We start from the raw sequence: 24,848 nt of genomic DNA on the forward strand, positions 1-24,848 counted from the left end.
ACTGAAGCAACATCTCAAGGCATCAGCCAGTAAGTCAAAGCTTGGGAGAAGCAGACTACCAAACTGCATACAAAGTGACTCAAGATTACAAAATCAATGTTTTGGAGTGGCCATCACAAACCCCAGTGAACATTGATCGGCAGACCTGAAAAGGCATGTGCAAGCAAGGCCGCCTACAAACTTGGTTCAAGTACATCAGTTCTGTCAGGAGGAATCGGCCAAAATTGTGTTGTTGTTGTTGTTGTGAGAAGCTTGTGGAAGGATATACCAAATGTTTGACCCAAGTCATACAGTTTAAAGGTAATGGTACCAAATACGAATTAAATGTATGTTTAAAAAAAGCAAAAACAAAAACTCATTATTCTGGCACATCGCAAAGACAAATAATTTTAGAACTCCTAATTGACCTAAAACAGGAAATGTTTAGTCTGTTTTCATCCCAGACAGTGAGGGGAAAAAAGTGTATGTTTTTTTATATCTGGTTCCGACTGTAAGTGCTTTTATGTAATACAGCGAGTTTGTGAGCAATACGAATGGAGACGAATGAGATGCTTCTACTTTTTTTGTCGTGCACAAAGACAAAAAAAGGCTTGGCTGACACACAAAAGCCGAAAAAAATGACAGCCGTTTGCCAGCAGGCTCGCTAATTGGGAGTTCCCGCACCGAGAGCTCGTCACGAAGGCCTGACTCATTAGTTTACAGGCAATATTTCGCTTGGCAGACCACCCAAAGGCTGGCTCGCTATCCTTACTCTGCCCACCGTCACACCAACCAAGCCACACTGGCCTGCTGTGATGTCATAGTATTGCTGATTTAAATAACCCCGCCCCGACTGCAAAGCTCTCCGTCCATGTGTTGGCAGCTACCTGAGTCACCGTTTCCAAACGACACAGAAACACTATCATGTCAAAGTGACAAAGTTAACTTGGCTCAACTCATTTGGATTTTGAGAACAATAAAAACAACCGCCGCAAAAAGCAAAGCGTTGGACACAATAAAAAAAACGAACATAAAATTTAAGACACTTGCACATGACATGAACTCCCAAGACCAGAATAGGAGCTATGTGCTCCCTCTGCTGTGTTCCAGTTAAGAGGGGCTGACTCCAAAGTCAAGTGCAATACAGTAATCTAGCCTAAATATGATGAAGGCGTTGATTACTGTTTCAAAGTGATACTGTGTAAGAAAAGACTTCAGCTCAAAACCGTCTGATTTGAGCAGGGCTGTTGAGAGAGCCCCATCTGCATATTTTGACTGAAACATGGGAAATACATGGGCATTGCTGTAATTTATGAAAAACAAAATTGGCATCATGCATCTGCTTTAATATGACAACATCCATCTGTCAAAGTGAAATTGGAAAGATGTAATCAACACCTTTTCAGCGGCGCACTCGAAAGCTTCTGTGTTGCCGCGTTGAGTTTAAGTAGCAATTTGAAATGAAAAAGACACCGCAATTACGCGTGACAAAGCCGCCGCCGCGTAATTGGAGATTGCACTCGGTGAATCGGGAAGCGTTTGCCGCCGTGATCTTGGCCCGGGAGCCAATCGATGTGACTAATATGTTCAAAGACCAGTCTTAATAGCGTCTGAACGTGGCCTCCCATGACACATCCTCCGATGACATCTTGTTTGCTCGCCGAGTCGACTTGTTCGTTCGTGCTCCTCTCATATGCTAGCCTCCCTCCCTCCCTTAACAGTTTCATTTGGAAGCTTGCACAGCGTCACTAGGCAGAGGTTGAGTATTCCAACCCAACACAGTATTTTCGTATTTTGACGCACTCATTTTTGTATTTTTCATGCATTTTTGAAAATGGTTTTTAGTTCTCACCTAGTATTTTGAGTGTATCGAGTTAGTGTTTTTCTATATTTTGTCTCATATTTTATCCACTTATAATTTTATGAAATATTTTAGCATTTTCTTTTCAGTTATTTTTCATCTATTTTATGTGTAGTATTTTTCAATTTTCCTGGCTAATATTTTATTTGTGTTTTTTTGTTGTTGTACTTTTTGTTGAATATTTCTATTTTTTCTTCGACTGTTTTGTGTTTCGTATTTTTGCCATTGTCTGATATTGTTTTTAGTAGTATTTGTTTTAGGGTTTTTTTGTCGACTATTTTTGCCCAATATTATTTTAAATTATGTAATACTTATGTATTTTCTAACATTGGATTCGAATACTTTGCTTGAAATTGTGTAGTGTTTTAAAAAATATAGAATTGTATTTTTTGTATCTAATATTCTCTTGTCTAATATTCTTGTTTACTACTTAGTAATATCTAATATTTTTGTATTTTCTCTTAAATATTTTAGCTGTTTTTCATCTGTCTTTTTTTAGTATTTTCTTGTCTAATATTGTCATACCTTTGTCAAATGTATATATTTTTAATTATTTAATGTCGTAGGATTTTCTATTTGTGTCTAATATTTGTCTATGAATATATTTGCATTTTTCCCCAATATTGTTGAAGTACATTTTTCAAATGACCATTTATTTTATTGTCCAGTTGCTTTGTATTATTCAAATATTTAAATGTTGTAATTTTTTTCACGTGTGATATTTTTTTGGATTGTCCAACATCATCCCACCCATTTCCATTTCCATTCATTTGTGCTGTGTGCGAGCAGAGGTTGAATCATTTAAAGTGAAACGTGGCGACCCCCCCCCCCCCCCCCCCCACAGCTTGGGTACAGGTTGCACCTTTAAATAAGCGCAGCCATCTGCGCTACTCCCTGTGGTTCTGTCACCGACCGCTTCTCCGTTTCCAAACAGCAAGTCAGCAGGCATCGCGACACAATGACAGCTTTAGTGACCCGCGACGGACTCTGGAGCAGTGATGTTTTTATACGGGGGGGGAAAAAAATACATACATACCAGGAAAAGACAAAGAAGGAGAAAAGTGATTGTTTGCCTTAATAGTTTTCTTTTTTATCAAGTATACTTGAATTTTTTGTCTTATAGATTTTTGTACTGTAGTAGTGTTTTTAATCAAAAGGTTTGTTATTCTACTATTTTGTATTTTTCATCTAATATTCTATTTCCGTTTGTATGAAATATTTGTATTTTCATTTTCTCTAATCGTTTTGTCTTGTATTCTTGATTTTCTTTATATCTTTCTGTATTTTTATAATATAATTTATAATAGTATTTTTCATCTAATACTTTTGCATTTTTTGGGTAATATTTTGTATCTAATATTATTGTTTTTTTAATCTAATATGTTTTATACCTTTTTCCAAATTCATGTATTTTTCATTTAGTAGGTTTGCTACATTTCTATATATCATTAATTAATTTCTTGTTTAATATTTTTGTATTTTTTATTTCCAATATTTGTTATTTTTTAAACGTGTAATTTCAATATGAAACTTTTTAATTTTTTCTCATTTTGTAATTTTGTCTTTCAACTTTGTGTTTTTTCTAATGTTTGTATTTTTCATCATTCTTTTCATTTAATGTTTTCTAATATGTTAGAAATTTTTACAAAAGTATTTTTTCCTAATATTTATGTAATTTCTAGTATTCTAATTCTTATATATATATATATATATATATATATATATATATATATATATTAAACAAAAAGAGATGAAAAAGCGATATTAGAAATTACATGAATATTAGGAAAATAAATACTTTTATAAAAAATTCCAAAATATTGCGTTTTGCTCGCGTGTTTGTTTGTCCTGCAGTTTCAATCGGTTTAATTATTTGCTATGGCTTTTATAGAACAAAGCATATTTGTATAAGACTGCACACATTTGCGCGGGATAATCTCCTCAAACAATTTTGGGGACACAAGGGCAATTAGTCTAATTAGAACAATAAACAACAGTTGAAACAGATGAGTGCGTCCCATTTTCATTTATGGTCGACAGCATACATAAATAAATATTATTTTTTGGCATGAATGGAAAACCTCCCGGGAGGAACAAAAAGTAACACTTTTTAACCATATGAATCCGACGTCTATTCGAGCCGAGGTGTTTTCTTGTTTTTTTATAAGGCCTGAAACACACCCTCTGACTCCACTTCTGACTCAAAAAATTAGTTTAGTTGCATGTAAAATTAAAAATCCATATTTAAAAATAATGGATCCCCATTTCTGGCAAAGAAGTTCAGTTGTATAAAAATAAGAAGCCATTTTAAAAATTGACCCAGTGATTTATTGCACGTAAAAATAAGAGCCATACATTTTTTTGAATGGATCCCCACTTCTGATGTCACTTTTGAGTTTAGTTTACTTAGACACAAAAAAATAAAAGGCCATCTTAAAAAAAAAAAAAAAAAATTCCCAACTTCTGATTAAATTTTTTTTTTTTAAATTGGGCATTAAAATATGAAAGCCATATATATATTTTTAATTAGTCACACTTGTGATACAACTTCTGACCAAAAAAAGTACTTTTATTGGGCCTAAAAAAAAAAAAAAGTATCTGGGACATAAAAAAAGAAAGCAAAATTTAAAAAAAAGAAACCCAATTTCTGTGAATTTTTATTAAAAATATAAAACTAGTCTGCAAAGGTTTGGGTTCACTTACTTTCGACAACAATTTGCGTCTTTACTGTGTGACACGGTTTACAAATCCAACAACTAATTCGCACCAAAGAGAAAGCAAAGTTCGGTGTTTTCTCACATTGAACTCAATGGAGAGTTGACTTTTTTTTTCCTGGGTAGAAAAAAAAAAATCAATCAAATAAAAATTCCGAATCTGTGAGTTGGAAGTCATGAATGTTTCAAAGCCGAGCGAGTGAGCGGCGTTTCTCCGAAGGGACGGAGAAAGCTCTTACGCCTCAAATAGCTTCTCATAAAAACTTCACGACTTGTTTATGCCAGCAGGAGCTCAAGTGTTGTCACTGGTGCAGCAATTAGGAGGGCGGGACTGCGCGAAGGGGTTTGCGTTTTCAGCCTCGGCTTGATATTTGTCTTCGCCCGAGTCAAAAAAAAACAAATTTCCATCTTTTCTTTGTCGGCAAAGTGGCGGCATGTAGATTCTGTCGAGGCAGGGGAGGGTGGGGGAAAAAAAAAAAAAAAACACGGCCTGTGGCGTCTTTAATGAAAGACGCGCATATATTAGCGCATCTTTGCATGACAACAGATGCGCTAAAAATACACCCTCTGTGCACCCCAGCTGAGACCTGCAAAGTGTCATTGTCAAGATATTCTCTGTTCTCCTGCATGTCTTATTAAAGGCGTGTAGGTAAACAGCCAAAGAAAACGAGTTTTCTCCACTGGCCGGCAGATGTGTCCGTCAAATGCCAGCTTCCTCTTCAGACCGTGCCTCCACCATTCACGTTACCGCTTTCAAAGGACTAACAATGAGACTGCAGTTTACTGATATTACCTAACGGGTGAAATAGTTTTTGTATTATTGTAACTACTGTATTTTGCAAACAGACGAATAAGGCACAAACTATGGAAGAAGACGTCAGATCTAGCATTAAACAACGCTTCCGTTTGAAATTGTAATGTTCGTCATGACCAAATTTGCTTTGTACCGTCTCTGAGAGTGCTTGTCGCTGTTTGCAACACTAAACTGTAGAAGAAGATGTCAGACGATATGTAATGGCTTATGATGTTGTCACGGTTTGAAGATATAACCGTTTAAAATTGTAATTATCATTACTGCCACATGGAGCAAACAGACAAAGACAAACCTGAAGGACAAGAACAAGAATAAGAAAACAAAAAAATAATAATAAGAAGGAGACGTTAATGTCGTTTCTGCCAATGGACAAATAAAGAGAAATAAATACAAGAAGAACAGACCTACGGTTTAGCGATGTTATTGTTTTAGAAGAAAAAGAAGACGATGACGACAATATGCTACTGACCTCTGGTGCGATTTCAAATCGTAATCATCATTTCTGCCGTATTTAGCGTTTCTGGGAGTAAGCGTTTTTCCATCTTCTCATATCTGGTGTGTATTGCAGCAGCAAACAGAAAGAAGAAGAAAAACCGGAACCGCAACAAATAAAAACTACTTTTGTTGCACTTTCCCATAAAAAAAAGATGTAAGCTGCTGTTATAAACGATTAAGTATTCATTCCGATACAGTACAGTATATCCATGCTGTGCCACAACTCTTCCAGACAGCATTCATCTGCTCAATACAACAATTCCCCATTGTCGAACGACAAAATGTAACATCTGAATTTGCACCGAAATGTAATCTTCTTGGCCCAGCTACCAAACACACCAACAAAAGGAAGGACCACAAAAAAAAAACACAAAAAAAAAGAAATACCCTTATGGTGGTGACAAAATTGGGGCATTATGATCTTAAATGAATACTTTAGCTCTCTTCTATTGGACCTCATCGGGTAATCTTGGGGCACACTAAAGAACGTGTCACGGGGAAACAAACATCTTCTCCCTGATGTTTTCCGACGAGCAGACGGTCATGCGAGCGTCCCGGTGACAAATGAGGGCGCCCTTCAACGACCCCGCCGGTGGCGCGGGATGCTCGCCCCTGCCGCCTCGCACAAATTCGCAGAATAATCAGTACGCCGGAGAGCCGCCGGGAATTAATAAAGTGGCAAATTGACTGTCTCCATTCAGGTCACAGCATGCTTGTTTGTGTGTTTGTGTGTGTGTGTGTGTGTGTGTGTGTGGAAGGAAGACGTCATAGGTTCTAAATCGGTTTGCGTACACCAGCATGCACGCACCGGAGGTGAGGCCTGCCATGTTAGCGAGCGCAGCTAGCTATTTTTCCAATCTGAAATCATGTAAAGTCGGTTCAGTTATTTCATTATCCCTTCCAGCGTCTTTGTTTCTTTGTTACACCAAAAACTTTCACAGGTCATGCATGTTGGATCATCCAAAAACAAATAAATGAATGAGTACCAACTGAAAATGAATCCACTACAACAACGTGACGAACTGTTCAGTCATAATTTAGTTTCACCCGGTTGGTGTTGACTTGGACTTGATCTTAGCTCCTCAAGGTCTTCATCCTGACCTGGTTTAAATGCCTCAAAATCTTGGTCATGACTCGACCTCGACCCATCAAAGTCTTGGCCTCGACTTGCTCTAAACGCCTCAAAGTCTTGGGCCTCTATTTTTGTGACTGACGTAAATCCAGTAACTTAACCAAAATCGCATTAGACCAGCGGTCTACCTTGTGCTAGTATTTAGACGTAGTCTGAGCAGCCATAAATTTAGAGCACCAAATTGTCACTTTGCATGTCTCCATTTCCAAGGACGGTCCCTGTACCGTGCCAGAATGCCCAGCGGGGCACAGACTGGTCTGCCAAATTGGCAAACGTGCACAAAAATCAGGATACGTCGGGATTTGCGCCCTGCCGCCGATGCGCCATCAATAAAAATAGAGCCCTTGGTCTTAACTCGGTCTACAGGCCCATCTTATTTAAAAACTTGATTTTGAACATCCAACCAAAGTGTTAGCTGAAGTCAATAGTAAAATTGCATTTGTTTATCATATCACCACCATGTGTCAACTTTTCAAGCAAGAACCCTATTTATTATGATTTGACATCCAAGTTCACTTTCTGGTCTTATTTTGGAGAACATTTTCTTTTTGGTGGAATAACAAACGACGCACATTTGCTGAAACATTAAACCGTCATGAAAGCGAAGGCTTTTACTTTCCGAAGTGGCAAACACAATGTTAAATAATTCATGAAATTTCGTGCGGGGCTTCTATTTGTGTTTTGTTCCATGTTTCGCCATCCAAGCCTGACTTATTTGGAATTTACCGGCTAAAATAAAGTACATCTGGCGTAGGAAAAAGAAGTGGGATTGCCTTCAGACAGATTTGTGTCTTCTCTTATCTGTGATCATAAAGGCAACAAATCTGTGTGATTTGAGTGGACTTCAAGTCCCTACCACTGAGGAGTCTTTGTAGTGTGATTCAATAGCATAAACGGCAGATGTGAAAAACACAAAACAGCTTGCGTTATTGATGAGGGGAGTGAGGGATTCCCTAAGGATGACAGAATAGGACCAGGTCAAGAACAGCCGCTTTAACCATGTTTTTTCTGGCAAAACTTGACTGATCTTCACGTTAGGTCACCAGTCAGCCTGTCACTCATGTTGTTGTTGTTGTTGTTGTTGTTTCTGTGTTGGAGTTGTGACAATTTACGACTGTTCGAACCTTCCGAGCAGAGTGAGTGGTATTGGAGGAAATACTCAAAAAAGTCTTCATTCAAACAAATGAACAAATACGAAAATACGGTCTGCTCCTCAAATTATTCATCTTGACTCTGTCTCAACCCCTCAAAGTCTTGTACTCGATCGCGGCTCCTTAAAGTTTTGCTCCTAACTCCAAGTTGTGGCATTGAGTTGGTGGGCTGTAGGTAAATTCACCCCGTATGACCATCTGTCGATATTTTCAAAGGCACAATCTGACCCTCACCGACGTTGCACAAGTACACGCCTAACTGTTCCTTCCCTTGTGTTTTTCCAGGTTTGATGGTCCCCCATAGCGACCCGCGTCCATGCCAGCAGAAGTACTGCGGCCTGGGCCGTCGCTGCACTGTCGACCTGCAGACGGGCCAAGGGGAGTGCAACTGCTTGGATCAGTGCAAAGCTCACTACAAGCCCGTGTGTGGCTCGGACGGAAAATTTTACCCCAACCACTGTGAGCTGCATCGCGCTTCCTGCTCGGAAGGGCGCAGGATTACCATCGTTCACGGCGAGGAGTGTTTCTACAAAGGTAGCGGCTTGTGTGACCTTTAGCGAAGGATACTTGGGATTCGGTGGATATCGTATGCAATGATTTATGATGTCGATGAGGAGCCAACGTTCTGGTAGCCTTTCGGACTGGATTATACAGGGATTTTCACTAATTCTGGCAATATAGCAACAGGAGGCCTAAATGTCATTGCTTTTAGTGCTCCCAAATGATGTGATTTTGAAACATAAAACTACTGTATTGTATTGTACAATTTGGAATTTGACCCTAATATTCACGGAGCAAATCGGGTCTAAAGTCACCCAAAAAAAAAACTTCAAACTATCTGAACATACCCGAGGTCTGACAATTCAAATTAGGCAAAATGTTTTTTGCGTATATATGCCTTGTGCAAAACCTTGGCGTGATAGGTTACACCAGTCAACATAATGTGTAAAAATAAATAACACCAAGAAAGTCAACACCATCTCGATCATCACTTGTTATCAAAGTTTGGCTCGGCTGTTTTTTTTTGTTTGTTTTTTTGTTTTTTACACAGTGCTACGAAAAAATTACGTTTGACCCAGGAACTTGACTAGAAGTTGACTTTTCAATGTAGACCACAAACATTACACGCAAAAAGCGACACACTTTGGAGCGAGAATTGATCAGCAGCCAAATGTCGGCTGCTCTGCTCGTCTGTTTGGCATCCTCCCAATTGTCATTACTGTCTAATCTTGGGTGCTGCTGCAAGGACATCCCAATTCTGGCATGGAGATAGAGAAAAGTGCAGACTTGGGGCCTTGCTGACTTATGGACTGGATAAAACGGCAACGCTCCAGTAAAGTTGATGATGTGATTTCACACGCAAGTCAAAGGCTTTTTTATGGCGCTTGCTGAAACAACCCATTACGGGAGGACTCTTGACTGCAGTTAAAGTAGAAAGAGACGAGACATTGCGCATGTAATGTTAGATTAGCACAACGGGAAGTGTCTGGATATCAACCAGCGCTAAATGGACGAAGCAGGTGTCGATCAATCCAAAAGCGACGTGGTACTTGGAGTGAAGGAAATGATAACCTTACACAGGCAAATGTGTCGTATTTGAGCACTGGAGAAAGCAAATTGCTCATTTAAAAAGAAAATGGGAGCCATTTTCAGTCATTCCATTTTTTTTTTTTAAATGCCGTTTTTAGAGTTTTCGTGTTTTACGAGCAGTCATTCAAATTAGTTTATTAGAATAAATAATTATTTAATTAAAATGTACTGCAGAAATGGTAAATAACAGATCAATGTTTAAAAAAAAAAGTTCTTAAAGGTTAAATGCAAATGTATCTAATTTAAAAGTTAAAAAAAAAAAAAACTTAACTGTGTTTAGGTAGTGATTCTTTCTTGCACCAATACACTTGACATGAACTAATCTAGCATTGTACACGTGGTTCAAATTCAGTAGCAATCAGACAAAATATCTCAGGCAAGTTTATCTTTGAAGAACCTTCATAATAGTCAAAATAATGTTAAACTGGGTGCAGTGATCCAAAGCCGTAGACTTTCTGTGATTTTTTGGGGGGAGGGAATTTGCTTCTTTAGCCTTTTGTGTGTGTGTGTGTGTGTGTGTGTGTGTGTGTGTGTGGCAGTACTCTTGATAGAGATTACACCGAATTTTATGTTGCTAAATTGCACTTGACTGTAGAGTTTCAGTCAAAGTTTTCCATGCCTGCAGCGTAAAAATCTTCTTTCCAATCCAAAATGTCCACAGGCGCCTTGAACCAAACATGATTTTGATATCAGGACGTGCTCGTGCTTCCCAGTGCCTCAAACTGCGTCCCATTTACAAAGAAAATATGATAGTGACCAGATGACGAAATCCTCATGTTTTAATCCACAACGAGGCAGATGTGCTTTACCTTCTATAATAGATAACTCGCGGCCGCATTTATTCCCAAAGATAGAAAGCACAAAACAACACGTTATGCATAAAGCAAGACATTTGTACTGCCGTGTTTGTATGGGATTTCCATATTTGCAGTCCCTCTTTTGGCACTTTACATGGCCTGCAATCTAGGTGCAAGAGCTCGTGTTGCTCCTTTTGGTTCTGCAGCGAGACAGTTACACAAGGCCAAAACAGTTGATTTGAGGTGAGGTGCATATTTGTTCAATTGGGTGATTCATGTGAATTCTCCTTTTTTTTTTAGTTTGGGAGACGATTATTATAGTTCATGCACACAGTTAGTGATCTGATGTCAATGTAACTGTTTCTGATGGCTTAATTGAATTGTCTTTTTTTATTCTGGAGAGGACAGCAGACATTTACTTGAGCCAAGATCCTGTATATGTTGTACCGTATTTCCTCAACTAGTGACTGGCGATGTGTAATATACTCAACTGTAGATGGAGCAGGCATTTGTTCGGTGGGAGGCCTTTATTTTGGAACAATAGTATTAAACAGTATTTCAATTTAAGTCACGTTAAACTGAAAAGAGTGGCGAAACACGAGTTTATTTGAGGTAAAGTGAATCTTTGTTCAAATGGACAATTAAGGTGAGTTGTCCGATGTTTTTGCACCATTCTTATCTTGAAACGGAACAAAGGAGGTTTACTTGAGGGGAGGCGTTTATTTTAGTTGTTGCATGTCGCGATTTGCGGCGTGGTAACTTAACTTTAATGTGAGGTGTTTATTTCCTCAACTGTAGACAGGGCTGGCGTCTGTTAAATGGAAAGGCCTTCATGTACCACATTTTGTTTTGCTATTAAACTATTAAGTTATGTCAAGAGACTGGCATTCAGAAAAAAAGAGTGGAGAATAAAAGAGGACGTTATTTGAGGTGAGGCGTCTATTTTTTTTAAATGGATGTGAATGGTGTTATTTTTGTGTGTGTCAATTGTATGATTTTGTGTGAAAACAACTAAAAACCCCGGCTGAATGGTGCATATTTGAATCAAACAGAGCGCATGCTGCACCACCACAACAACAATTATGAAGCGCCGTAATTAGAATCTGGGTACGAAGGTGTTGCTTCAAATTCCCCAGCCTGCGCCACCACCAATACCAAGAACAACAACTTCAACAACAAGAAGCAGAGGCCACTGGAGAGCCTCCGCTATAACGAGGTGTCTGTCTGTCCGTCCCTGTGGAGATTGGGAGGCAGGGGGGGGGGGGACGACGACTTACTCTCCTTTAACGACCCAGTGGCACTTGGTGCTTCAACACATTTCACAACACATTTCAATACAAATTTATATATCAGGGATTGAATAACCCGGCTAAGTCGTAAACTAACTGCCTTGAAACTCCACCGGGACCAAAAAACAACAACCCATGCAAAAAACAACAACCCCACATTTACTGCAGACGGACGCAGTGTTGGGCAATAATAAACTTTGCCAGAAACAACAACAGGAGCGTCTGTAAGTGATTTTCAAGACATTGTTAGATGTGTAATGTAAATATAACATGATAAGTATGAATGAGCCGAATGGGAGTTAGCGTTTTTTAATTTTTGTTTAGCTAAAATGGTCAGCGCTAGCGCGCTAATCCTAATCGCGATTGCTAACCATTAGCATTTATCATTTTGCCGTCTCATATTCTGTATACCAAATGTACACCATACACTCGGTACCAACATCCATCTATCCATTTTCCGTAGCGCTGATCCTCACACGGGGCGCGGGTGTGCTGGAGCCTATTCCAGCTGCTTCTTTAGCCTTTTTGTGTGTGTGTGGCAGTACTCTTGATAGAGATTACACCAAATTTGATGTTGCTAAATTGCTCTTGACTGTAGAGTTTCAGTCAAAGTTTTCCATCCCTGCAGCGTAAAAATCTTCTTTCCAATCCAAAATGTCCACAGGCGCCTTGAACCAAACATGGGTTTTCATATCAGGACGTGCTCGTGCATCCCAGTGCCTCAAACTGCGTCCCATTTACAAGAAAATATGATAGTGACCAGATGAATAAATCCTCATGTTTTAATCCACAACGAGGCAGATGTGCTTTGCCTTTATAATAGATAACTCGCGGCCGCATTTATTCCCAAAGATAGAAAGCACAAAACAACACGTTATGCATAAAGCAAGACATTTGTACTGCGGCGCTTGTATGGGATTTCCATATTTGCAGTCCCTTTCTGGCACTTTTCATGGCCTGCAATCTAAAAGACATACATAAATACATAAGGAGAGGCATTAACATACTACATGAGAATGGAATCACAGATGGAACATTATGTTGAAAGGACGGAGGAGTTTAGCATTTCATTTTTTTTATGCAAAAAAATAAATAAAAGGTGCAAGAGCTAATGTTGCTCCTTTTGGTTTTGCAGCTAGACAGTTACACAAGGCCGAAACAGTTGATTTGAGGTGAGGCGTTTATTTTAGTTGCTGCATGTAGCGATTTTCAGCGTGATAACTTAACTTTACTGTGAGGCGTTTATTTACTCAACTGTAGACCACAAGTATACCATGCACTCAGTACCAACATCCATCTATCCATTTTCCTCACACGGGGCGCGGGTGTGCTGGAGCCTCTTCCAGCTGTTTTCAGGCGAGCGGTGGGGTACACCCTGAACTGGTCGCCAGCCAATCGCAGCAGTACCAATTTATGCAGTTTAAGGCCTGAAGTCTATTAATCATAAATGAGAATAAAATGCATGTTAGTCGTAAAAAAAAATATATATATATATATTTGTTTTCAACTATTACAAAAAAATGAGATTTTTAAAAGATACACATTTTAAATATGAAATTAAATTTTTTACAGGTTACTGCCCACGATTTACTTTTAATCTTGAAAAACTAGACAGCACATTGACTAATATGAATCATATATCGTATAAATGAGTGAAAAATTATACACTTTAGTCCCAGTGCTCATCTGTCAATGTGCCTATAAAGACTGCGTATTCATGTTTACTTTTATTTTGTGAGCCCTTCGACTTTGTTTCGTTTTGCTTGAATGAATATTTCATGCGAGGTGCATTGATTCGGCATGCCTTTGAGATGCACTCGCTCGCAAAAGAAAACACATATACCATTCGGAATCATTTACGCTTTACATTTCGATCTGACAAGCCTGTAATCGTATTTGCTTTTAGTCTGAGGCATGTTAGATGATGAGTGCGTGTGTGCGTGTGTGTGTGTGTGTGTGTGTGTGTGATCAATAGGCTTATTTATAGCACACTGGGCTTCAGACCTGACCGTATCGATTTGCATGTTCATTACGGGTACGGAATGGGCCCATTATTCCTCGCGCCGAGCCCAAATAATCATATGACAAATTGGCCGATTAAGCGTCTTGGATGTTTGTTCCCTCCCTGAAGCACCGAGTGAGACGTTCATGACGCCGATGCACTGAATTCATTGACATTCATGAGAGAAGATTCCTGCATAGGATTAACATGGACATAAGGTTTTCATTGATTGTTCAGGAAATGTTTGAGTCACATTTTTAACAGTACTGTCATACAAGTGTCAAACTTGAGTTAACCATTTTTGTATGTTTTTTTCCCCCCCTTAGGAAGTAATGGAAATAGAACTGAAAGCAGTTTCACGGTCATAAAACCTTCATTAAAGACTAAATAAAGTGAATTCAGAGATTTGTTTCTAGATACATTTACATTTTGTACTCTTTCTGAATCACCCTACAGTGCAAAATGTCATATTTTCTTCCTGAATATTTTAGCAGGCGGTAAGTATGTATTCGTTGTGCTAGCGAGAGGAGCTCGGAGGAGGAGCTGCACGCACTCTCTGCCGACGTGCCTCACTTCTTATTATTCCAGAGTTAATGATTCAGAGTCATTCCCTCAGATGGCTTTTCTGGATAAGTAGGAGTGCTGTGATTGCAGCTGGTAGGGCGTCTCAGAGTCTCCAAAAGTCTCCAGTGACACAGCAGAAAACGTTGCAAGATTTGTCACCAGTCACACCAAAATCCTGATAAATATCTGATATTCTAGTTTTGCTGCTTTTGGCTTTGCATCACAAGGCACGGCCGGCGGATTTAATGTCAGTATGTATTCAATGTGCTAGCAATAAAAGGTAAGAGGAGGTGCGCATATTTCTGGCTGTGTTATTTCTCTTTGCTACCACACACTTGAGGTGGAGGATGAGAGCTTTGACTGGGTCACTGCGCCGTGGGCTGATTCTTATATCAAATCTACGAATAAATCCACTCGACACTTTTTTTTTTCCTTTTTTTCCCCTATAAATTTCTTATAATTATCATTCGGACATATTAAAAGCTTCCCACATATCATAGCATGAGTTCAATCTCCACGGAGACCAAGCCGAAAGTCCAAGATGCTTTCATGATTGGTCTACTAGCATTGATAAATAAACTATTGTTTAGTCTGTGATTTATGTAGGGTTGAACATTTAAAAAAAACAAAAACTTTTTGTCATATGTTAAAACTGTCTATACTGTCCTGACAGTGGAATATTATTAAAATTATGTTTAGAAAAATCATTCATCATTTAAAAATTATTTTTAATTATTATCTAACAACTGGGTATGATGCGACAGCAATAACCAATGAGACAGGAGGCATGACCAAATAGCCTGTCAATCTTTTGCTCACATGCGCTGGTGTGGTCACGAGCCTCGCTTGGACACACCAGCCTCGTACAAAAGGTCACTGTTGTAGTTTCTTGGCCGGATTATTTAAATCTGACGAGCAACAAAAGTTAAAAGAAGGAATTGACAGTGCTCTACTTCAAGTCAAGTGTAAACAGTGTCATATACAGTACGCGGCTGTATATTGCTGGGCTTGGAAAACCACCGACGCTGATGTACGAACGAACAGTGACGTCACCGTTCTCACCGGCTTGTCGGTTAAGTTGATCACCTCTTATATTTTCAACTGCTTGTACATTCCAAAAATACATCAAACTGGGAATATTTTGTTTTTGGCACACGCGTGCGTTAGTGAGTTTAGGGGCTTTCTTTGGGCAGAGACGTAGTTCATCCATAGCTATCATGTCAACATCATCAAATGATCAAATAGAGTGTGACTTGCACAAAACGCTACATCAAGCCGTCATCTTCTTTTCGGATATTTTGTTTAACAGTGTGCTCATAAAAGATACACAACAACGTATGACTCACTCTCACAAGGCAACAGCATCGATTGCACTGATGACAACACTGGAAGTGGAAAAGAATGGATGGATGGAAAGACAGATGGATAGATAGCGGATAGCTAGCAAGATGGATAGATACGCAATTGGATAGATGGTGTATCCAGGTCAACAGGATGGTAAAATATTGGGAGTCCAGAAGGTGCATTGATGAATGGTTGGAAATCGAAATGTTTGCTGATGTATGGAGTCATCTGCCGTATTGGCAGCCAGCTCGGTTACGATGCCCTCCCATTTGGCAGCGGGAGGACAACAAAGTCATTTATCTGCAAGCTTGCACCCCAGGAAGGCAGCAAGTTGAGACCCTAAGGACTTGGAACAAAGCAACCCTAAAATGAATGCAATGACCTATATTTCCATCATTAAAATACAAATTACAGATCTATTGCATCAAAACAAAATGGGAAAATGACTTTTCAATTCATGTCTGGCAAAAACATCAGAACAGTAATTAAGCTTATGGTGATGAATTTTGGTCTCAACTGTAGCCACACCAAACCCCAGTTAATGTAATATTTTCTAGTTTAGCAGCTTTGAGTTTATTTTATTTATCTATCTGAACCCTTATGTTGTGTTCTTGTCAAATTTGACCGATTTCAAAGTATTATCTCTGAAAATTGTTATTAATTTGTTCATTTTTTGTCGTTTTTACATGACTGTCTCCAAAGACGATGTTCACGCAGATTAAATTGTCAAAAATGACGGGGGAGATGGTGAGACAACAATTAGTTTAAAAGCTGAGCTCATGTACGTCTTCATATGTCAGATGTATATATGTAAATGTTAAATATATACAGTATGTAAATATAAATCTTACATCTAAATGTTTTGTATATGACTGCAAGATAACACCAGAAACAGTTGTTAGAATTGTCCCCTGTCACTTTAAAAAAAAAAAAAATGTTTGAAAAAAAGAGTCGCTACTATTCACCCTATTTTAGGAACTATTACCATATTGCTCACCAAACCACCACAGCGGAGGTGATACAGAATATGAAAGGCACGGCTGCCGAGATGGTGACACTTCCTGTTCGCATCACCTCTTTGTCAAGCCGACGGCTTTAGGAGGCGATCGATGAAGGCTGAGGAGGACGCCACATGCGGTTCAGTGGATCTATAGGATTACATCACTTTACGCTCGGATGCATGGTGATGATGATGCTATGAGAGCGTGCGTATTTGTGTGCGTGCGTGTGTGTATGTTCACCTGCTGCTGACCTCAGAGAGGATTACCAGTCCGCCTCAAGAGACTTTGTGATAATCAATGCGTTTGCCAGGTCTTCTCCTGCAGCCACCGAGTGTGTGTGTGCATGCGTACGTGCAAAGATGTGTGTGTGTGTGTGTGTGTGTGCGTAAAAAGCCAAGAGCGATGTTTCGATTGCCTGGTTTCAAAATACTGCCAAAAACATAACAGTGTTATTAATGAAGCATTTTCGACACCAAAACGCACCAAACAGGCACGTGTACAGACATTTCTGGGGGCAGGTGCTCAAGCCCATTTAAAAAAAAAAAAAAAAAGGACAACCGTTGCCAAAATTATTCATACATTTAAAAAAAAAAAACAACAGTAGTATATGTTTAACTTGTGTTTTTATTTCTAACACAATCAACAGTCAATATTACAACTATTAGCAAAAGAGGTGACTATTAACAAACATCAGGCTATTATTTTATACAAAAATGAGACCAAAATACAGTAAATATTTTCTCTTTTTTTTAAATTCCACTGTTAGTAAACATATAACTTGTACAACTAGGTTGAAAAAACTAATTTAGATAGGGGAAGTAAAAACAAACAACTGTGATAATGTGGTTGCAGAAGTGCACACACCCTTTTATACATGGTGACACAATTAAGCAATCACAGTCAAACTAAAATGGGGGTCAGCACACACCTGCCACCATTTAAAGCGCTTCTAATTAATCCCAAATAAATTCAGAAGGGAGCATATGTACAATTTTCCCAACGACTCAAATAAATCCCCCTCATATATCAAAACACTTTGGGTGGAATTGATGACAGAGTTTTCAGCTGCACTGTATAAAATAGTGGGTGAATCGCATAGCATTCATCGAAGTCCCTCGCTGGTCCCGCGCAGCGGCGAACCTTATTAAGTCTTTAAATCAAGTGGCGACCGTGCGACATTCCATCCCAGGAACGATTCCTTCCGCCGCTGAGAAGCTAACGAACACCACGCCGGTGTTTTTGTTTCAATCGCTTCGAGTGCCAATAAAGTTTATTTATAGTAATCAACGCGCGGCTACTTTGAAGGAGGTCTGAGCGCCGTTACGAGGCAGCGCATTAAAAGCTAGAGTGAAAGATGCTGCTCGGGCCTTTGTGGAAGTTAAGACAAGTGACTAACAGTCGTCAAGCGGTCAATTTGACGACGCTGTTACTCACCACTAACGCTACCGACAGAAGCGGGTAGATACGAATTACTGCGCATTAACAGTCGTCTTCATTTCCTCATATTGCCGGTGCTTTGACTGTATTTTGACAGATCTCTCAAGACCCACAGAATTTTTTTTTTTACTTTCACCAGGCAAAAAAGTGATTTTCTTGCGTGTTCCCTTCTTTAGTCATCAGCAAGGAACATATATTGGCTTCACCAAAAACACTGGTTTCTGACCAGTTAAGAAAATGAATTAAATGACGTTTGCCGTTTTTTTTTTTTTTTTTTTATTAAGGCAAAATGTCATACACCAAGAAAAAAAACATTTCAAAGTTTTTCCCCCCTAAGTATTTCCTTTTTCAAATAAAATCATCTTTATTCAAGAAAAACTCAATTAAATATTACGAAAATAAAGTTTCAATGAATGTGTGCCTTGGCTGCCTAAACGGACTGACGTAAAATCGAAAATATTAATTTGTTAGTTGTGTGAAATGACATCTTGAAGCAACAGAGACCAATTGGAGAGCCACTAGTTTGTTCGAGTCCAGTGATTCCCAAAGTGTAGTACGCCCTTCTAGTGGAACGCCGGCTCCCTCTAGTGGTACGCAAACGAATCACTTCCCAGTTCAGTTGTATTTAACTTTAAGGTTCATTACAAACTGAATGCCTTTTGATTTTAAGAACCATTTTGTCGCGTACAGATTTTATTTGACTTTTATGTGCATTACATTTGAATAGAATCTTTTTGAAATAGTTTATTTCCTATATTTAAGCATGATTTTAATGTCGACACTGTGCAAAATGTTACAGTTGATTACAATAATACATTCTATTTTTTTCTGCCTTCAATGTGCATGTTTTGGCAGGCAGATAAATGCTTTGATCCATCAATAAACCTGGAAAAACGACATTCAGCATCTTGATTGGATTAAAGCGCCTGTCAACTCATCTACAGCGCGCATTGAGGACACAACTTTTACTTTTTAGAAAAAAAAAAACGTCTATTTCGCTTTTGATGGACTACGCTGCTGTATTTTAATGTTGGTCATGACAGAACTTGGAGAGTATTTTTTTTTTTTTTTTTTTAGGTGGCACTTGGTGTAAAGATTTTGAAAAACCACTGTTCTAGTCAACTAGTTTGCTGTCCAGTGAATTCAATGTGCCCTCAGCAATGGGAAGTTGAGCTCCATCCACATCCGACGGCAATGTTGTCGCGGTCTTAAAAAGGTGACACGCTTGAGCTTTTTTAGCGTACTGTAAACGTGCGGCGTCACCCATTGCGTTACGGCTGAGTTCGTGTGTCGCGGCCCACGTTCGCCCTTCGAGATTGCCGTCGGTGACCTGTGCTCCGGGCCGGTCCGGTTGTCACGGTGCTGATGGATGACGGGAGCAGCGGCGGCCTAGGCCACGGGCGGCTGGGCGACTCCAGTTTCACTTTCCGCTGCTGAGCCGCCAATTTTTCGTGACAGAAATAAAAGAGCAATGAGGGATTTTAATAGTAGAGCGTCCTTGGTTTACGACCTTGTGCATTATGCTGGCGATGCCACACGTCGCAAAAAAGGACATCGACTGCCTTGTAATAGATTTTCTTTAGCAAGAAAAATAATGTGAAAATCGGGAATGAGGTTATTTCTTTCAGTAAAAAAAAACCAACCTATTCTTCAATATTTTTTTCTGTTTTTCTTACTTTTTCTTTCTAAAAAAGTTGCATTATTTTTTCACAAAATCACAGACATAATAGAAAAAAAGTCGTAATATTACAAGCGTGAAGTCATATATTTTTCAAGTAAGAAATAAAGCTACAGTGCCGTGAAAAAGTATTGGCCCCTTTCTAAAATTCTTATATTTTTGTATAGTTTCCCCAATTTAATGTTTAAGATCATCAAACAAAAGTAAATATCAGCCATCCTTAGCAGCAACAACTGCAATCAAGCATTTTCTATACCTGGAGGTGAGTCTTTCACATCGCTGTGGAGATATTTTGGCCCACTCTTACTTCCAGAATTGTTTGAATTAAGGGATTTCAAGCATGAACGGCCTTTTTAAGGTCACGCTACTGCATTTCTATTGGATTCGAGTCTGGACTTTGACAAGGCCACTGCAACCTTCATTTTGAATTTATTTTTTGAAGTTGTCTTGCTGGTGTGTTTTGGATCATTATCCTGCTGCAAAACCCAAGTGCGCTTCAGCACAGATCAGAAACTGATGGCTGAATATTGTCCTTCAGAATTTTCTGTTAAAGAGCAGAATTCATGGTTCCATCAATCATGTTGAGTTGTCCAGGTCCTGAAGGAGCTAAGCAGCCCAGGGCGATCACACTACCACCGCCATGTTTAACTGCTGATACGATGTTCTTTTTCTGAAATGCTATGCTACATTTACGCCAGATGTAACGAGTCACACACCTTCCAAAAAGATAATCTTTCATCTCGTCAGTCCATATAAAATTCTCCCAAAAGGCTTGGTAATCATTTTTTTTTTTTTTTGCAAAGGTAAGACAAGCCTTTGTGTTGTTTTTGGTCAGCAGTGGTTTATGCCTTGGAACTCTGCCACGGATGTCATTTTTGCCCAATCTCTTCCTTATTGTTGTGTAATGAACACTGACCTTAACTGAGGCAAGGGAGGCCTGCAGTTGTCTTGAGTTCCTTTGTGGCCTCTTGGATGAGTCATTGCTGTTCTCCACGGGTAATGTTTGTAGGCTGGCCATTGAAGGTTCACCACTGTTCCATGTTTTCTCCATGTGGGGATAATGACTCTCCCTGTGGTTCCCTGGAATCCCGGGGCTTTAAAAATGGCTTTTGTAACCCTTTCCAGACTAATAAATGGGAATTACTTCTTGACAGTTCTGGGATTTCTTTGGATCGTGTCATTTTGATGCAGCTTTTTTACATATTTTGTCTGACCTGAATTTGTCAGGACAGATTCTGTTTAAATGTTTTTTTATTTTTTATTTTATTGAACAGGTCTGGAGGTAATCAGGCTCGGGTGTGATCACTGAAAATTAACCAAAAATTGTGATTAGCCACAGTTTTTGGTCTCAATAGTATGACCCTTTTCTCTAAAAAAAAAAAGTCTCTTTTTTCTAAAAAATAAAAGTAAAAAATACAATTTTGTTTTACATTAGTAAGATTACAACTTACCCCTGTGTAAGGTTTACGTCATTCTCGTAGTGTAATTATTTTATGTTCAATGTGTGCCGAATAATACGTGCGCTGCATGTTTTCATGACACAATGCGGCAAATGGACGAGACACGAAACTCCTGTAGGGACGAAGCGTGTTCCCTGTGGAATTCCACCCGGGACGGTCGATGTTTGTCACCAACAGGGTCACCATGACGACTCGTTGCAGACATTCTGCTGTAAGAAAGAACAAGACTGTATAATAACGTTTCACGTGCAAATAAATGTGCTATTACACGAAAGAGCTCCGGTGGGAGTCGTACAGCGGACGCGTGTTCAGAACCTTTACCTGCTTTTGTCTGTATGTATCACTAGAATTTCCCATTTCAAGCTATCTCATTTTGGTCTGGGAGATCAAATATGAAGTCATTTATCTTGCAGATACGGCTGCTTTTCGACAAAGCATACGATTTACGGCTTGGTCTCATTTCAAGCTCCCATGAACAGCTTTTGGAAAAAAAACATCTACATCACTATCAGACATTGATGTTTTGTTTCCGTGCCCTCAATGAATCAGGTAATATTATAATTTTTTATTGAATGATACACATCACAGGTGATTTTTCTTTTTTTCCCGTTTTGCTTCTGTTCCCTGAATAATTCACCTATGCATATTTAATTGAAATGACAGTGGATGCGTTGTAGTCTGGGTGATTCCACACCAGTCCTGTAAATGGCGCTGATGCATGTTACATAATGGATAACAACTGCCAAACGTAGCTTAAAAAGGTTTAGTTCATGTTTACATAGATCATATTTGTATTGATCAATAATATACATGTATTTAACTTTGGTCCGAAGACACCAGCCATAAAGAAAAGAAAAATCTTCGCAAGTTCAGCTTCAAACGATCTTGTAATCAAACCGTAGTTATGCTCGTTAGCGTAGCACACACTCATCGGCTAACCTGATTCTCCGGTTTGGTTACGTGACGTTCAACATCTAGCCGATTGGGGAGTTTGCCCCCAAAAGTCACAATCTTGCGAGAATGCATTTGTAATTTTGCAAGAAATCTTTTGATTTCAAGCCACGCAAAAGTATTTTTTCCAAGAAGTAGCCAAAAAGTTGTCATTTTGCAAAAATAGTTAGCTTTTTGGGAAGACCGTTGTAATTTTCTTACGAGAACAGTTTTATGTTCTGAGAAAAAGTATGAAAACTGTATGAAAAGTTTTTTCAGAAAATTTTGACGTAAAAGTTTTTTTTTAATCTTCTTTGAATGAAGTCGGTAGTATTTTGTTTAAGATAAAAAGTTTATTTGTTATGAAAAGTGGAAAATAATGTGAATGAAGATTTTCTTTGAATATGACAAGAATGACAAGGTATTTCTTCAAAAGAAAGAAAAGGAGTTTTCCCCCAGGAAAAATGAGAAAAGAAATTTAAGATGAAAAATCAATATTTTAAGGGGAAAAAAAATCTTAATTTTAGGAACTTTGTTATATTTCTTTAAGAAATGTATTTTCGTAAGTAAAAATATTTTTTTTTTTTTAGAAAAAAGTTGATTGTAAAGACAAGTCATTATTTTCCAGTAATTGTTTTTAAATAAGAAAAAAGATGCAATGTTACATGAAAATAATCCGATTTTGTCAAGAAAATAGTCGTAATTTTTTAAGAAACATTCATCTCACAAAAAGTCACATTTTTTCGAGAGAAAAGGCAGACATCCCACAAGATTACGCATTTTTTAGAAAAAAGTTGCAATGTCAACAAATTCTTGAGACAAAGCATATATTTTTTTCCCAATTATGCTAAATCAAATTGATTGAAAAATCTACAGCGGAACCTCGGTTCACCAACTTAATTCGTTCTGTGACACTCGTTTGCAAACGGTGATAAGGTGAAAAGAATGGAAATGCAAGAAGTCCATTCTAACCCCAAAACAAAGTCAGAATTACCTTATTTTTATAGGTTGTATCATCAAAAAATACATTTGGTAAGACATAGAAATACAGTCAGTGAATACTTTTTTTATGAAGACTAACACGGCGTGTATGCTAGCAAATCACTGCGCGACATCTTAGACTTTTCGCACACAGTACTGTTTGCGCTCACCGTGGATAACGCGAGCCCAAAATGGCCGCCACATTCCACGATGTAACGAGGCTTTTGCGTGCACTGTTAGCATGCAAATAAACACATCAACATCACGCCGGATGAAATATTTCACCATGTCTGCATTCACAGTACCAGAAATCCTCGTAATTGCGGCTACTGTACTTCAGAGCGTGCGCGTGCGTGTCTGTGTGTGCGCCGCACCGTGATGGCCGTGACCTTCACGTCCCCGATGGTCCGCCGACAGCCATTTATCTTTTATTCATTGTGCCATTTGCGAAGCACGCTGCCCGTCTGCCGCCGACGCTTGTCAAAAGAGTCCAAACAGTCGCGTCACGGGCAACCCAACACGAGATGCTGTTTTTTTTTTTTTTGTTTGGTTTGTTTTTTTAAACACCTTTCCCTGCCCAAACCTCAAAAACACACCGTGACGACATATCGTACTGTACCTGCACTGATCATTTCAAGACGACACCATCCCATAAGTAAAATGTGACCATATGAATTTCAATATTAAAGATGGAACTGTCTACCTGAACAAAAACTAAGGAAAACTGCAATTGTCAAAAGGATACAACACCCTTTTGCATATTTACAACTTAAAAAAAAAACAAAAATCTTTAAGATCCAAGCCAAATTCTTTGGTCTCGTAAAATGACTTGTATTTTTTTTTTTAAATATACAATATTCTCCCCAAAATATGACTTTATGCTTGTAAGATAATTTTTTTTTTTCCTAAAAGTTACAACTTTTTTCCTGGAAGAAATACTTTATTCTCGTAGGATTACAATTTATGTTTTAAAATTACAACATTTTTCACACCCAAAAAATCTGGCTATTCTTATGCCATTCCAAGTTTTTTTTTCTAAATTATGACTTTTTTCTCGAATCTGATTTAATTTTTGTAAAATGATATTTTTTGTCCTCTAATATATATATATGGGGCTGCAACTTAAAAAATAAAAGTTTGAAAGAATTCTCCAAAAAATAACTATTCTTGGCAGATTGGATTTTTCCTACATTACATTTTTTTCCCCAAGCAACGTAACATTTTTCTCCTTAGATTACAACCTTTTTCTGAGAACCTTCGACTTTTTATTTTCCTTGTAAAAGCTCTCAATCAATCAAAAAAAATCTCGACCACAGTTCACCCGTGGAGGTTAAAAAAGGTAACTAACCTATTTTGACAAAGTAAGGAGTAGAAAGTACAGATATTTATTTTCTAATGTTGGGAGTAAAAGTGAAAAGTCGTCTGAAAAATAAACACTCAAACACCTGAAAAATCTACTTAGGTACAGTAATAATTTGTACTTCATACTTCCCATCACTGCAAATGAATCCCGGATGATAAATCAGTCATTGGCCAACTGGTTACCTTCAACGTTTTACATGACAAAAGCACTGAGTGAAGATGTAGACTGCTAGATTAGCTTCTCACGCGAGCTGTGGCGTTTTAAAT

At 38.5% G+C, this 24,848-nt stretch overlaps 1 protein-coding gene across 1 annotated transcript in view; it reads left to right on the forward strand.

The window, feature by feature from the left end:
• The window catches only part of fstl5 (follistatin-like 5), an 88,290-nt gene that overhangs the window by 16,557 nt on the left and 46,885 nt on the right, over positions 1–24,848 (forward strand). Inside the window, exon 4 of the mRNA XM_061685821.1 lies at positions 8,432–8,680. Within this exon, the coding sequence (XP_061541805.1) occupies positions 8,432–8,680 (249 nt within the window). The remainder of the gene's footprint in view (positions 1–8,431; positions 8,681–24,848) is intronic.

The sequence above is a fragment of the Phycodurus eques genome, chromosome 9 (assembly GCF_024500275.1).
Source record: "Phycodurus eques isolate BA_2022a chromosome 9, UOR_Pequ_1.1, whole genome shotgun sequence".
Classification (NCBI taxonomy): Eukaryota; Metazoa; Chordata; class Actinopteri; order Syngnathiformes; family Syngnathidae; genus Phycodurus; species Phycodurus eques.